This window comes from Priapulus caudatus, unplaced genomic scaffold (genome assembly GCF_000485595.1).
Source record: "Priapulus caudatus unplaced genomic scaffold, Priapulus_caudatus-5.0.1 Scaffold556, whole genome shotgun sequence".
Lineage (NCBI taxonomy): Eukaryota > Metazoa > Priapulida > Priapulimorpha > Priapulimorphida > Priapulidae > Priapulus > Priapulus caudatus.
In genome coordinates this window covers 75,994-89,273 of record NW_014577617.1, presented here as the reverse complement: position 1 = coordinate 89,273, position 13,280 = coordinate 75,994, and the positions used below count along the sequence as shown (strand labels likewise).

General features: G+C 42.7%; 2 protein-coding genes across 2 annotated transcripts; one reads left to right on the top strand and one right to left on the bottom strand.

The window, feature by feature from the left end:
* Positions 1-1,033: 1,033 nt before the first annotated feature.
* On the bottom strand, positions 1,034-2,639 carry LOC106811615. The gene is made up of 2 exons (XM_014815317.1): positions 2,283-2,639; positions 1,034-2,026 (listed from the first exon to the last, which is right to left on the bottom strand). The coding sequence occupies exons 1-2, from the start codon at positions 2,613-2,615 to the stop codon at positions 2,000-2,002; spliced, it is 360 nt and encodes a 119-aa protein (XP_014670803.1). The 5' UTR covers positions 2,616-2,639; the 3' UTR covers positions 1,034-1,999.
* Positions 2,640-3,877: 1,238 nt separating this feature from the next.
* LOC106811607 (TLC domain-containing protein 2-like) lies at positions 3,878-13,075 on the top strand. The gene is made up of 7 exons (XM_014815307.1): positions 3,878-3,886; positions 4,165-4,219; positions 4,600-4,729; positions 7,483-7,565; positions 7,851-7,933; positions 10,166-10,337; positions 10,920-13,075. The coding sequence occupies exons 1-7, from the start codon at positions 3,878-3,880 to the stop codon at positions 11,114-11,116; spliced, it is 729 nt and encodes a 242-aa protein (XP_014670793.1). The 3' UTR covers positions 11,117-13,075.
* Positions 13,076-13,280: the final 205 nt, after the last annotated feature.

Here is a 13,280-nt window from a genome sequence, read left to right as displayed (position 1 = left end):
TTTTTTTTTTTTTTTTTCTTTTTGTATCTTTTCTTTTCTTATTTTTTTTTCTCTAAATTTTGTTTTTCCCATGTATAGACTCTGGTGAAGGTGCTGCGAAGATATTCTGGGAATGTTGCAGATTCGGGTTCTGAGAAATGTTACCACGCAGTTACGTAACAGGGCCGTAGCCTGCGGGGGGGGGGGACAAGGTGGCAGCTGCATGTCCCCCTTAGATTTTGGAGCAAAATTAAAATTAAAAAAATTTCTACTAAAAGATTGCCATAGTCAGAATAAAGGTTGTACATGTACTCAAAAGTGCCTCAAATACCATCTCCTGTGATCTACATTTTCAAAACTTTTCTGGGGAGGACCCCCAGATCCCCCTCCCCCCACCTATTTCTCACCCCTTCCTTGAAATCCTGGATCCGTCACTGCTGCTGAGGCTCATAGGGTCTCAAACTGCATGCAGTGCCTCTTCGCTCACTCAGGATAATACCACTGCCACAATGCTAGCACTATTTTTAAAGTGGGCGGAGCTTGGGAGAAATCCAGCAAATGAAGATTCGTAAACAGCGTATGATTTGAAAGAGGTAAATGGGCGCACAATCCGCGCACTATTTCGTATCACTATATTTTATTAAATTTTGTATGAAATAATGGTCCAACTTTTATTATCTTTGCAGCTTTTATAAGTACACACCGTATTACATAGGACAGGAGTAACGGAGTTGCTGTAAAACTTATAGTAAAAAAGCGTAAGAAATTCTTACGGATATCAGCTTGTGGCAGTGGTAGAATTAAGCCAGAGCGAGAGCGCCATCTGTCGTAGAGTTTGATAGGGTCTATGTCCCCCAGGGTACTGCCGAAGCGTACCCTGGTAACTATCTGATATGGTTAGGGTTAGGGTTAGGGTTAGGGTTAGGGTTAGGGTTAGGGAGTAGGAATAGGCGACTCCCTAGACTCGTTAGTGGAGTAGGCGAGGTACGGTTTGGCATATTAGATAGTACCAACAGAGCATATAAATTACGTTGATTTATATGCTCTGGTACCAGGGTACGTTCCGGCAGTACCCTGGGGATATAGACCCTCTCAGCGCCGCTAGGCATTTGCTCAACCTACGGCCTGAACGTATCTTGTATAACGTGCTCTGGTTGTACAAACGACCTTATATACGTACTAGTAATAGTGTATAGGGTCTTTGGTTATTCCATAGACAAACAATTTGTTTTTTTATATATCTATATAAGTATGAATATAATACAATTCGGTGCGGCATGGTGAGAATTAATGTGACAACAAATGCAGCATATATTATATGCCGCATATCCTTTATCATTACTATGACTGCTATAAGTAATGACTTTAACTTCATGTAATTCCCAAAATGTGTAAAATTATTATGTCTATGTATTAATATCAAGAGTAGATAATAACACATGTGTTATTATCTACTCTTAATTAATATGGTGTAATCATATGGTGTTTAATTATTTTCTATACATTTTTGTTTTTTTTGGAGCGTTACATTGCGTTTATACCAACTATACCGTGCACACGCACGTTAATAATTCTTTGCTACAAGCACAATTACAGAAAATTGCATTCGTAAAATGTCGTTCAAACTAGCTATAACTAAATAAGAACCCTGTCTCTTTGTTAAGTCCACTGTCTTGGAATTAGTTGCGGTCACCAATGATCACGTGTTCACCAGAGACGGCTGACTGTTGGTGTCGTGGCTTGCCCTTGCTGCGGCAGACATTCTCCATATGATGGAACTTGTCACAGTCTCCACATATCTGTTCATAGGCTGTACACTACGTATTGCGGATATGAACTGGGGCGCTCCGTCCGTGTCTCTTCTTACCGCAGTAGGTGCATGCTTCTTGCTTCTCCTTGATATGTGTCTGTCTGGTTTTAAGATAGGAGCTGCTGGCTGCTTCCACCGCGTGTGAGTCCAGGAGGGAGGAGGCAGAGTGTTTCCCGGCCTCTTTTGCCTCAATAAACTGGAAGACATATTTCAAGCCCATGTCCTGGTTCTTGTCTCCTAAAAGATCAAGCTGGATTTCAGAGTCAGCAATTCCCCTGGTAAGCACATCCCGCATTATTGCGTCGGTGTAGTTGACATCGGCAGCGCAGGCAGGGCATTCAATAATGAATTTGCAGATGTCTGCTTAACCCCGCAGACGGGCTCCAAAGCTGCGAACTGTCTTATCTCTGTCTTGACGCATTTTGTGGAGTGTCACCCGAGCAACCATTGTGTTTTCCTCGCGCACGGCAAACTTTTTAATGGATGATAGTACCTCATCCTCAGTTTTGTTGGTGAGGCTGCCACCAGCAGCTCTTGTGAGATCCTTGCGTAGAAGTTTATTGCAGCATTCCAGGAGCTTTGCAACCTTGTCCTTCCCGGTGATCTTGGTGGCATCAGCGTAGTCAGACCACCGTGACTTGAAGTACGCCCATTCCTCGCTAGTGCCAGCAGCAGCAATCGTTGGTCTCTTGACCTTCTCGACCTTGGCAGCTTGTCCATATGTGTGAATTGTCCTGTGGGCAGTGAGGAGTGCGGCAACGATAGCAGCGTTGAGGTCTAGTGTCTTGTAGTCGCAGCCAGGGATTGTGCAGTTAACAGCAGGCATCTTGGTAGGTCTACCGTGATCACAAATAAGGACCCTGTCTCTTTGTTAAGTGCGCTGTCTTGGAATTAGTTGTGGTCAACAATGATCACGGTCTGCACATGGAACAAAAGAATGGGTACATAGTATCGTTACAATCCTCTAATAACTACAAGTTAATAAATAAAAAATAATAATATGCGATGCTTTTATACTCTTGTGGCTCGTGACTCAATGATTTACGATTGTGCACATTGTGGCCCGTATTATGTTGCGTTACCAGTTGTTGGTCGGCGCTATAGTGTTGGTGCTATAAGATAAATGAAAAGGCTCGAATCACAGTGAGCACCCCAGTACGGAACTCCGATAGTTTCACTATTAGCAAAGTAGTAAGACAAGGAACAGTATTAATTGGGTCCAATTATATGCTGTACCACCCTGGACCAAATAAACAGTGGAGGATATGACTCCCTAGTAGAGGTATATCAAAGTACCATAGAAATACCACCGCTGTTATATATGGATGATCTACTGGGAATGGAAAACATAAACATGGTACAGAAAATAGCACATTTATGCAACTTATTTGCAACAGAAAAAATGATAACATTCAATATGGACAATACAACTATAATGAATATTAACTTTTCGCCTCATAGAAACATTAGTACTGAAAAAGAAGACAAAATTTATTTGAGTAGAACAGAGTTAAAACATTGTACTAAATATAAATAGCTAGAAAATATTTTTAATAACAACGGTGACTACATAGATATGATAAAGGAGAGAATAGACAGAGGCAGGTATATGATGGGGGAGGTCCTAACAATTAATGACTAAATCAAACCAATTAGGCAATTTCACAGTAGAAGCTAGAGTAAAATTATATGAGTGCACGATACTCCCATCTATAGTAAAACTTGGACAAATCATAGATATACAGGGAATCTAATGGAGCGTTAGCTTGAATATGGGGATATAAATAAAGGGGAGTTCATTGAAGACTGGAAATGGGCTAACGCTCGACTGGAGTGTTCCCAACTTTGATATCATTAATGATTAATGATTAATGATTGATAATCCTATCCCTACCCCTAACCCTAACCCTAATTATTATTATTATTATTGTGTTATTATGACCATTAATGACATTAAAGTTGGGAACACTCCTAATGGAGTATCACCCTGGAAAGGCGACGATCCCAAGTTTATTATTGCTTCCGATTCCGACCACGTGAGGAAATTACTAAAATATAGGGATCAAAGAATAAGATTAGCAGAACTAAATGCTGGAGGTACAAATCAATGAAAATGATGAGATGAAAGTTCACATTCCCAGAATATCCTCGCATCTTCACCAGAAGTGATGCCTTGGGAAATACAAGGGTGGGACAATATACGATACGATACGATACGATACTATATACGATATACGATACGATACGATACGATATACGATACGATACGATATACGATACAGCGGCACACAATATCGTTAGACTGGTACTCGCTCCCACCTCGATTACTCGATGGGAAAAGTGAAACCTAAGTACCTAATGGTGGGATACCTAAGCCGAAAGGTGGTACCGGGTACCAGTCTAACAATATCGTCTGGAGCGATTTCTATGGTTAGCCAAAGATTAGATATAGAATGAAGAGTTATCTTGCTTCTTAAGTTCTTATCTTACTTATCTCTCTTATCTATTTATCTTGCTTTTATATCGGATCATTCAAAGCTGAACAGGCGTTGATCTCTCCTAATTTTTTTACGGTTCGACTTTATCAGTAAAAGTTTGTTATCACACATGTCATGATAAAGATAAGTAGGGTACGTCACAAGTGACAATACTGACTACGAGTACTGTCAATAGTCAATACTATTACTACTACTAGTGGCAGTGCATACGTGTTTCACACTTCAGTCTAGATACGAGGATGGATGGGTATACGTATAACCCTAACCACGGAATTTACTTCGTGTTGGGTTCCGTGATATTTTTTATATTAGTTCACAAAAGTTGGATTGTTTGCGTGCCAAAGACTGTTGGCACTGCGGGGACATATCAGGTGTGGCGATATAAAAACATAGCAACTTCGTGGACGCATGCCATTATCGCTGGAACTTGGACCTTGTCATGGTATGTTAATTACTGTTGTTAGGAACTTAGTGTTATGCTTTCTAGTAATTTTAGGAATACTCGTATTGCTACAGACTATTACTATTAGTATTACTATTAGACTATCTTAAATCACTTTTTCAGGTTTAATTAATATGCTCCTAGTCTTAGTACTGCTGAGAGGGTCTATGTCCCCCGGGGTATACTGCCGGAACGTACCCTGGGTACGCGTCCGGTATAGTACGAGCAAACCGGATTAACGTACCCTGGTACTATCTAATATGCCGGACCGACCTCGCCTACTCCACTAACCGAGTCTAGGGATCGCCTACGCCTACTACCTAACCCTAACCTGAACCCGAACCCTAACCCTAACCCTATAACCCTAATCCTAACCCTAACCTGTACGTAGTACGTGGTTCACCCAGCAACAGCTAGGTTCCCTTTGTGGAGGAAAAGACTGGTATAGGTTACCTCGGCGCTAGTCTAGAAGACATGACTCATTGTGTATTGTATTCAGGGTTTCCTTCCCTAGCTTACGTTGGCGCAAACAGGGGCGCGCACGAAAAAACTCCCCTGTTTCAATCGTTTCTGCGCGCCGTTTAAATTACCTCTCCGCCCCGATTAACTTCCACCCAGCAATAAAAGTTTGTCAGCGAGGGAATCGATCGTCAAAGAAATCCCAGGTGGGTTATTCGAGACCAGGACAGCCATCGGCGCGTACGTATTTTTACCTGTCGCCACGCATGCACTGCACTAGAGACAATACACAAGTAGCAAAACAGTCAACCTGTCCCACACCCCACAACGACGTCGGCTTATCTTAATAGTATTATACCAAGAACCCCAAATACCGTCTATGGTGTGGTGACGATTGTTAACGGCACTTACATAAGTGGTAACGGTAAAGAAACACGCCCCCTGGAACCCCCCCTATTCCCCTCCCCCTCCCCTCCCCTTCCCCTCACCATCCCACTGCAAGGGTCTCCCCAGCGATGAAATTCAAACAAGGGGGGAGGGAGAGCGGCTAGGGGGGAGGGGGAGGGGGGAGGGGGAAAGGGAAACTAGGAGGAGGGGGAGGGGGAAACTGGGGGGTCCGGGGGCGTGTATTTTTAACCCGTAGCGACGTAATTAATGCCGATAAAATCGCCACCACACCATAGACGGTATTTGGGGTTCTTGTATATATAAGATAGCCGAGTGGGTGTACAGTTAGTTACAGGTTAACTGTGCATTGTCTGGTTAACTTGTGTACTGTCTGCAGTGCATGCGTGGTACGGTAAAAATACACGCGTCGGATGTCCTGGTCGAACGGCAATTCTTGACTATCGATTCCCGCACTGGCAAACTTTTATTGTTGTGGAATTTAAACGGGGCGGAGGTAATTCAAACGGGGCGCAACGATTCAAACAGGGGGGAGTTTTCCCAAACGGGGCGCGCGCGCCCCGTTTGCGCAACGTAGGGAGAACCCTGCCCTGTTGGAATTTCATCCTTGGGAGAACCCTGGTATTGTAGACATGAAGTATTGTGGAACATGTCTTCTAGACTAGGGCCGGTTACCTTTACCTGTGCCCCTTCCTTCCCAGCTACAGTGCATGTATCCCATGTAGCAGGAACACTCTGACTGCACATGTATCTATAGAATGTATCAATATCAATATACATCAAGTATATATCAATATCAATAGAATTCTATAGATATGTTGTCCTCGATCATTGCCATATCTTGATCCATGTATGGCAAAACTATGTACCAGGCGCGCATATATCCCCTCGGTAACTGTTACCGTGTGCATACACCACTAGTCAGCACATCCTCATAGCATCGCATGCTAGCGTAGCCTGCAGGGTTCTCCCCAGGCCTTTAAAGCAATTGAGGATATCACCTGTTTTTTCAACCGTTTTAATATGTTCTTGGCTGTTATGATACTTACCGGTAATCCTTGCATAACACAAAGTTGATACAGTATGGCTAACATATCTTAGAACACTCACACATCATTATTTTCACTAATATGTGCACCGATCTGCATTTTGAAGCACCTATTACTATAACAGCACAAACCTGTTATTTTTGTCTATATGTCGAGATGAGGTACCAGTCTCAAAAAATATACATCACATAAACATGGGTATGTGTTCTGTTGCAGCAGTTTAATATTTCATTTTCACAAAATATCAGAGGAATGCAGGCAGAAGTTTGCTGTTAAATTGCTGTTTTATAGCCTATAACATCACAGATTTGTGGTAATTTTTATGCTGTAGTAATCAGTAATATGTCTGTCAAAAGGTATAGGACCTAATTTGTATACTTGTATTAATTTTTGGATTTATTTGAAACACAACAACATGTTGGTCTGACATCCTTTCAAAGCTAAAGCTAATTTACGACATCCCATAAGTCAACCCACCTGCCTCAATTGCCTAATTGATATGCCTTAATTTCTAACTGTCTTTACTTTTGACAATCCCAACACAGTCATTCTGTGTTTTCACAACTTGATGTGTATGGATCCGTAATGATCGAGTTTACCTATGTTGTATTGGGGCCGCGTATGACACACATAATTGACACCAATCGGTACAACCCCCCCCTCCCCCATTCATCCATAAACGACATTCCTTCTGACATTCCTGGGAGAGAATCCTTGCTTGGCATTTGTTAAATGGGTTGCAGTCTCCAGTAACCTCAAGTTCGTTAAATTATATTTATATCTCGTTTCCTTTCGAACATGATATATGATTTATGTTTTGTTTCGTTTTGGTTCTTTTAGTTTCTTCAGCGATCCCAAACTTGCAGAAGATTTGATTGCAAGGTGGTCACCTTCATCGCATCTCCTAGTTTGCTTTTCTATCGGTAATTGTGTTGTAATTACAGTTGTGATGCCACAATCTTATACGCATACAGATTTCTACTTATTTGATTGTTCATTTTATTTTGTTTGCTCATTTACGTAATTATCAGTGCACACATTACGAACATATGTACTTTGATAAAATATTCAACTAAATAACTACAAAGGATAAATACTTAAAAGGTATAGCAATCACAGTTATTTACATTGTTGTCCTACATTGCCAACATATAGAGTGGTAACAATGGTGTGAGAATAGTTTGCCATTATTGTTTTTTGCATCTCAGGTTACTTCATCCACGATGGACTGGACATGCTCATAAACCGTAGGAAGAGAGAGACGTGGGAGCTACTGGGTCATCATGTCATAGTATGTGTTTATGCACAGTACTTAGCAGATTTCATATGTGATGTATTCCAGTACGAGTATCGTGAAACAGAGCGTGTTATTTAAACGTGGTGGTGGTGGGGGGGGCGTAAGAGATGAAACATGCTCTGTCAGCAAATTGGAAAGAAGTGCCGATGATAGTAGAACACAGTTCGATTATGTGATAGTAACAGACTAACAGTGTCAGTGATAGTAGGGGCGATATTGTTTGATCATATTCATGTTGTGTGGGTTGGTATGCAATAACAGTAGTAAGTAAACTTTCCCTATATAAAGGTCTTATTCGGCAGATTTATGCAAACAGAGTCAATGTACCAGTTTGAACAACATGGAGGTATCTTTAGTGTGGAATTGGGCGTGTGGCGTGTAATTGGTAGCTTAGTTCCGTATCCATGTTGATGTTGTCTTTGCAACGGGTCGTGTCCTTGAGCATGGTATTTCATTCTTATCGCTGGCGGAGCGGTAGCGTGAAGGATAAGGGGGGAGGGGTGTACTGCACACTGGCATTAGTCCTTGATGCATATGAAACTCACGATCTTTGTGCACATGTATCCAAAACTATCATACTTAGTGATGGATGGGTGGATTTTAGAAACAAATACTCCAGCTGCCTATCGGGGCTGTCTTTTCGCCTTCAATCAGACGTAACCTATAGTCGAGTTGAAGGTGAGCTGTAGAAATTCCGGTTTAGAAGTTATAGTTCACACCTCTCAGGGTGCAAAATTAACGGAAGTCCAGAGTCAAATACTCCCTGATTTATTGCCGGACTCCCTGGTTTGACATATGCAAGAGTCCGTATGACTCCATGAAAATTCTGCCACACTAACTAGTTAATTCCTGAGCATGGCCTCGCAGAATTACCTGTATTTTTTCAGCCAAGAAAATTTGGCAGACGTGCAACCATATGAATCTTCAAAATAAGCACATGTATGCGTTATTGTTTAAAATATCTTTAATTTTGAACTTCAGACTGCGGACTCCCTCATGTTGCCGCAGACTCCCTCTTTTTGAGGGCAGGGAGTTCTTTGGACTCCCTTGTTCAAAAGTTAATTTCTACCCCTGCCTCTTATACATTCTACAGAATAAAGGTTGTAGTATTTTTCTTACCTTTTATATTTTATAATAGTATGTTTTTAGCTCATCTGACATAGTCAGATGCAGCTTGTAGAATCGCATGATCGTCCGTCCGTGCGTCCCGTCAACGAGTTGGCGCCACAAATCGTTAACCGCTCGACGTAGTCGGTCAAGATATGGTTGGGACGTGGGTGGGGGGGGGGGTAATCCGAAACGATGTTGGGAGAATCGAAAGCTGGGGGTCAAAGTCAAGGTCAAGAGTGTGTGAAAAATAAGGGGGAACAATTCAGCTCTTATTAAGGTATAATGGAGGAAATGCACGAATTGCGGCACAAATCTAAGACGGCTGACCCTAGGCTCGTGATAGTCGGTGCTATAGCATCACAGGAAAAGCGCAATCACTGTGCCGAAATTTGGAGGTCACAGGTCAAAGGTTCAAAATGCGCACAGGGCAGATTTTAGCACATTTCTCTGAGGACATGGTCTGACGGAGCAATTGAAAAAAACTCTTTTGTTTTCAGCGGTGGACCTACCATTGTTTATGGCTTTATTTGAAAGGACCACTGAAACTGTGTGCTTTCCACTGGACGTGCGAAAGAAGTAAGTGTCTGATAATCTTTTGACCACCTCAAGAGGAGGATTTAAACATGGATTTGTTGAGCATGTTAACAAAGGAGTAACTTCTTTGGCTATTAAGAGCCCCACACCCCCCCCTCCCCCTTCCCCACCCCCTCTCCCCACCCCGCTCCCCGCGCCCTTCCCACCTCCCCCACCCCCCTCCCCCACCCTCCCCTACGGCTCCATCTCGAGTAGTGGCGTGTCCTATCACAATGCAATGTGACGCAACTGCGTGTCTGCATATGTGCGCGTAACAAATGTGGTACTACGCACGACTGAAATTTTACGTTTATAATTGTAGCAACAGACCTCAGATGAGCCCAGACGCTCTGCGGCTCTTGTTATATGTAATGCCAGCAGTGTGCAATTGGTATATAATTTTAAACGCACGGTCAAGTGACGAATCATGCCAAGCTGTGTGAGAGTTACAATTTGAGATGTGCCTCTAATAATTTGACTTTTTGGGCACAGCTGGCTAATATATTTTTTTCTATAATTTTTTATCATCGACCTCTCTTGCAGATTGTGATATGCTTTGGGATAGCAATCGTGACACGACTCTACGTAGGCTATGGAGTCGTCTCGCTGTTAGTGGAAGTCAACAGTGTCTTTCTACACCTGCGACAGATGCTTCAGATAGCTAAGGTCGACCCAAAGTCAATGCTGTATCGATGCAACAGCCTCGTTAATCTAGGTAAGTGGGTGATATGTGTAATCTTTGCTATAGGTTCATGGAGAGTAACTTTGACCTATCTGCCTGGCGTAAGTAATGCGCAGTTGCAATTACTCATTGTCGATATCGGATGCTGTAAAGACGATGCTTGGTAACGAAGCGATGCGGAGTCGAAAGTTAGCTGCGCATGTGCAGTGAGACACATACAATCTGGTCTAGCTCAACTGTTCTAGCAGCGGTATTCAGCAGGGATCTCGTGGTTTTCACAGTCAAAGGAACGGGTCAGTCATAGTTGATTCGTGTCTATGGTCGCCCTACTACCGCCCATGTGTGCCAGTTGTTCACCTGTGATTATCAGTCTGTTCTTCCCCCGCAGGTACGTTCATGGTGTTCTGCATTATCCCTCTTTCATCTTGTTAATCCGTAACTACCACCTGTGTCTTCCCGTTTGTCATAACGGTCAATCTCTGAGTTTGTCGGTGATGCTCATACCGCTCCCGTGTGTGTTCTACCCTGACGCAGGTGCGTTCGTGCTGCTCTGGATTATCCCTTTTTTTCGGCTTGTTCGTTCGTAACTACCACCTAGGTGTTCTTGTTGTTCAGGTACGTTCGTGGTGTTCCGCATCGTTCTGCTCGCGTGGATGACTCGCTGGCTTGTCGTGAACCGCGACCGCATCCCGCTGCCCTTCTACACGATCGGCAGCATCAGCATGGCCGTCATGGTCGTCATGAACATCGTGCTCTTCTACCGCGTGCACCAGCGCGACTTCAGAAGACGCCGCAAGACATCGACATCGTGAGGTCACCGCGGTGACGCGAGATCGCCGTGGCGACGCACGTGAAGTACGACTTGACTTTTGGTCTTTATATATGTGGCCTTTTTGGGGTTTTTGTTCGCTGGTTGGGAGTTTGGCGATAGTGCTAGGTTGGTGCAGTCTGGTTGGGATAGGCCCATGTTTACGTGTCTGTACAGTAGGTCAGTACTGTGTATGTAGACATGTGATGGTGAAGAGGAAGAGGAGTATCACATGCTTGTGCAGCGGTAGAATTCAGGGGTCGCGGCAGAGGCAAGAATCAAAAATGGAAAATTTATGAGAAAGTGTTCAGGTTGTCACGTCGATATGTGTGTTTTTTGTGGAGTATTGCGAAACACACTGCGAGTGCCTGCGAATGCACGCTGAAACGCTACGATTTTCACGATGCATATCCTCTATATTCAACAGAAGTGTTTATTTTTCAACTGGGACACATTTTGCTACTGGAAAAATAGGATGTGCAGTCTGAGAAAGGAAGCAAGATTGTGATTCTTGACTCTCTCGCGGTTGCTAGATCCACCCGCTGCATAGGAGACGCGATATTGCTCTTCCTCCTCGGTATTACATTTATAAATGTGTTGGTCATGCAAAGACTAAAGCAACCTAGTAAATAGTAATTATTGCTGAACTCTTAACGACTTAGCAAAAGGTAAACACGAAAAAGCTATAACTTTAAAGAAGTTTTCTCCCCAGCACTTTAATGAAAGGCTGACATTTAAATCTGAAGCTAATTCTGGAACATCTCATAAATCCTCCAACATAACTTGATTTGCCTAATCGATATGCCTTAATTTGCCAGCTGTTTTGACTTTTGACAATTCCAACGCAGTCATTCTGTGTTTTCACAGCTTGATGTGTATGTATCTGAACTGATCGAGTTTACCTTTACAGGTCGTGTTGCGGTTGTGATTTTGAGATCTCAGATATGGCGATCGTAGGTAAATGACGCCTCGTCGAATACTATACACAGCCGCTCGCAGTAGTAATATACTGCATGCGAGCGTGATATATATACTTGTCTGTCAGTTTCGTGCTTTAGCACTGGCTAACATTCTAAACTCGTCCTCAATCTCAAATGGTGCTACCTCTGAACTCTACATTACTTTTTACACACTGCTGTGACGATTCGAACGGTTCGTAAAACTGTTTCGCGGTATTTTTGTATTAAAAGTCCGATGTTCCAGCTATTTTCAGTGCACTCACCTATAGTATTTTCATATTATCTATTGTCCGGCCAAGGTATCTCGAATGAATCTACGTTACTGCATGCTACGGCATTTTAGTCGCAGCAATTTACCCTTATTTTAAATTAAAGAGTTGGTTAACTGCTGCCTGGAGGCAGAATGTGACGTTAAAACGATGACATGTGGAAGTCACCTCCACAAAAGACGACACGATATTCACACAATCAGGATGCATGGGGTGTAATGTTGCCCGGGATTCTAGCTAACCTAATAGCAATAGAATATCTGCTAAATGAAACCTAATAGCCTATAGAATATCTGTTGAATGGAATATTACCATATTTTATAACCGAGTATTTTTTACTATTTTCTGAATCCGTGAGGATTGCGCGTGCCAATTGAGATTTTAAAATTGAATATATGCATTTTGTTGAATTTACACGACCACGTGCTACGCAAATGAGACGAGTAACGTAAGAATGGCAGTGATCATGTTATTGTGAAGCAGTATGGTTTCCGCAGTGAATGTGGAAGGACCTGCGATTGTACTTGTGATTAATGATAGTATGTCGCAGATTTATACTCCTGTCTGTACGCTTACCAGCCACTGATATTTACTGCAAAATTTATGCCAATGTTATGTTTACCGAAGTGTGAAACCTAGTCGCGTTACGTTTAGTTTCAGTTCGTGTAGATACGTCGGGAGACACCCGACTGTGTGTGTGTGTGGCTCGTGATCGTAAAGGTCGTAATGTTATAAGTCTTGCGTTCTGTTATTGTTCTTAACCCGCGGTCTCGTTTCGTGTTTGCGGTGAGCTTGAAGGAGATGTCAGACTTGTCTCTGTGTCTGATGCGGCGTAGCAACGAAGATAACAATAATGATTAACACAAATCCATGAATGAGTTTTCCACGCACAGTAATTTATTGTTGCTCACGATACACTCGTGAGCAAGAGTCCAGAAAT

What these genes read in the sequence shown, in the direction of transcription:
- LOC106811615 (XM_014815317.1), bottom strand. Translation starts at nt 2,615, where the DNA reads ATGCCTGCTGTTAACTGCACAATCCCTGGCTGCGACTACAAGACACTA. An exon ending in CCAACAAAACTGAGGATGAG is followed by an intron (nt 2,027 to 2,282) that starts GTACTATCATCC and finishes TTGATCTTTTAG; the next exon opens with GAGACAAGAACCAGGACATG.
- LOC106811607 (XM_014815307.1), top strand. An exon ending in CCTAGTTTGCTTTTCTATCG is followed by an intron (nt 7,566 to 7,850) that starts GTAATTGTGTTG and finishes TTTGCATCTCAG; the next exon opens with GTTACTTCATCCACGATGGA. An exon ending in TACTGGGTCATCATGTCATA is followed by an intron (nt 7,934 to 10,165) that starts GTATGTGTTTAT and finishes CCTCTCTTGCAG; the next exon opens with ATTGTGATATGCTTTGGGAT.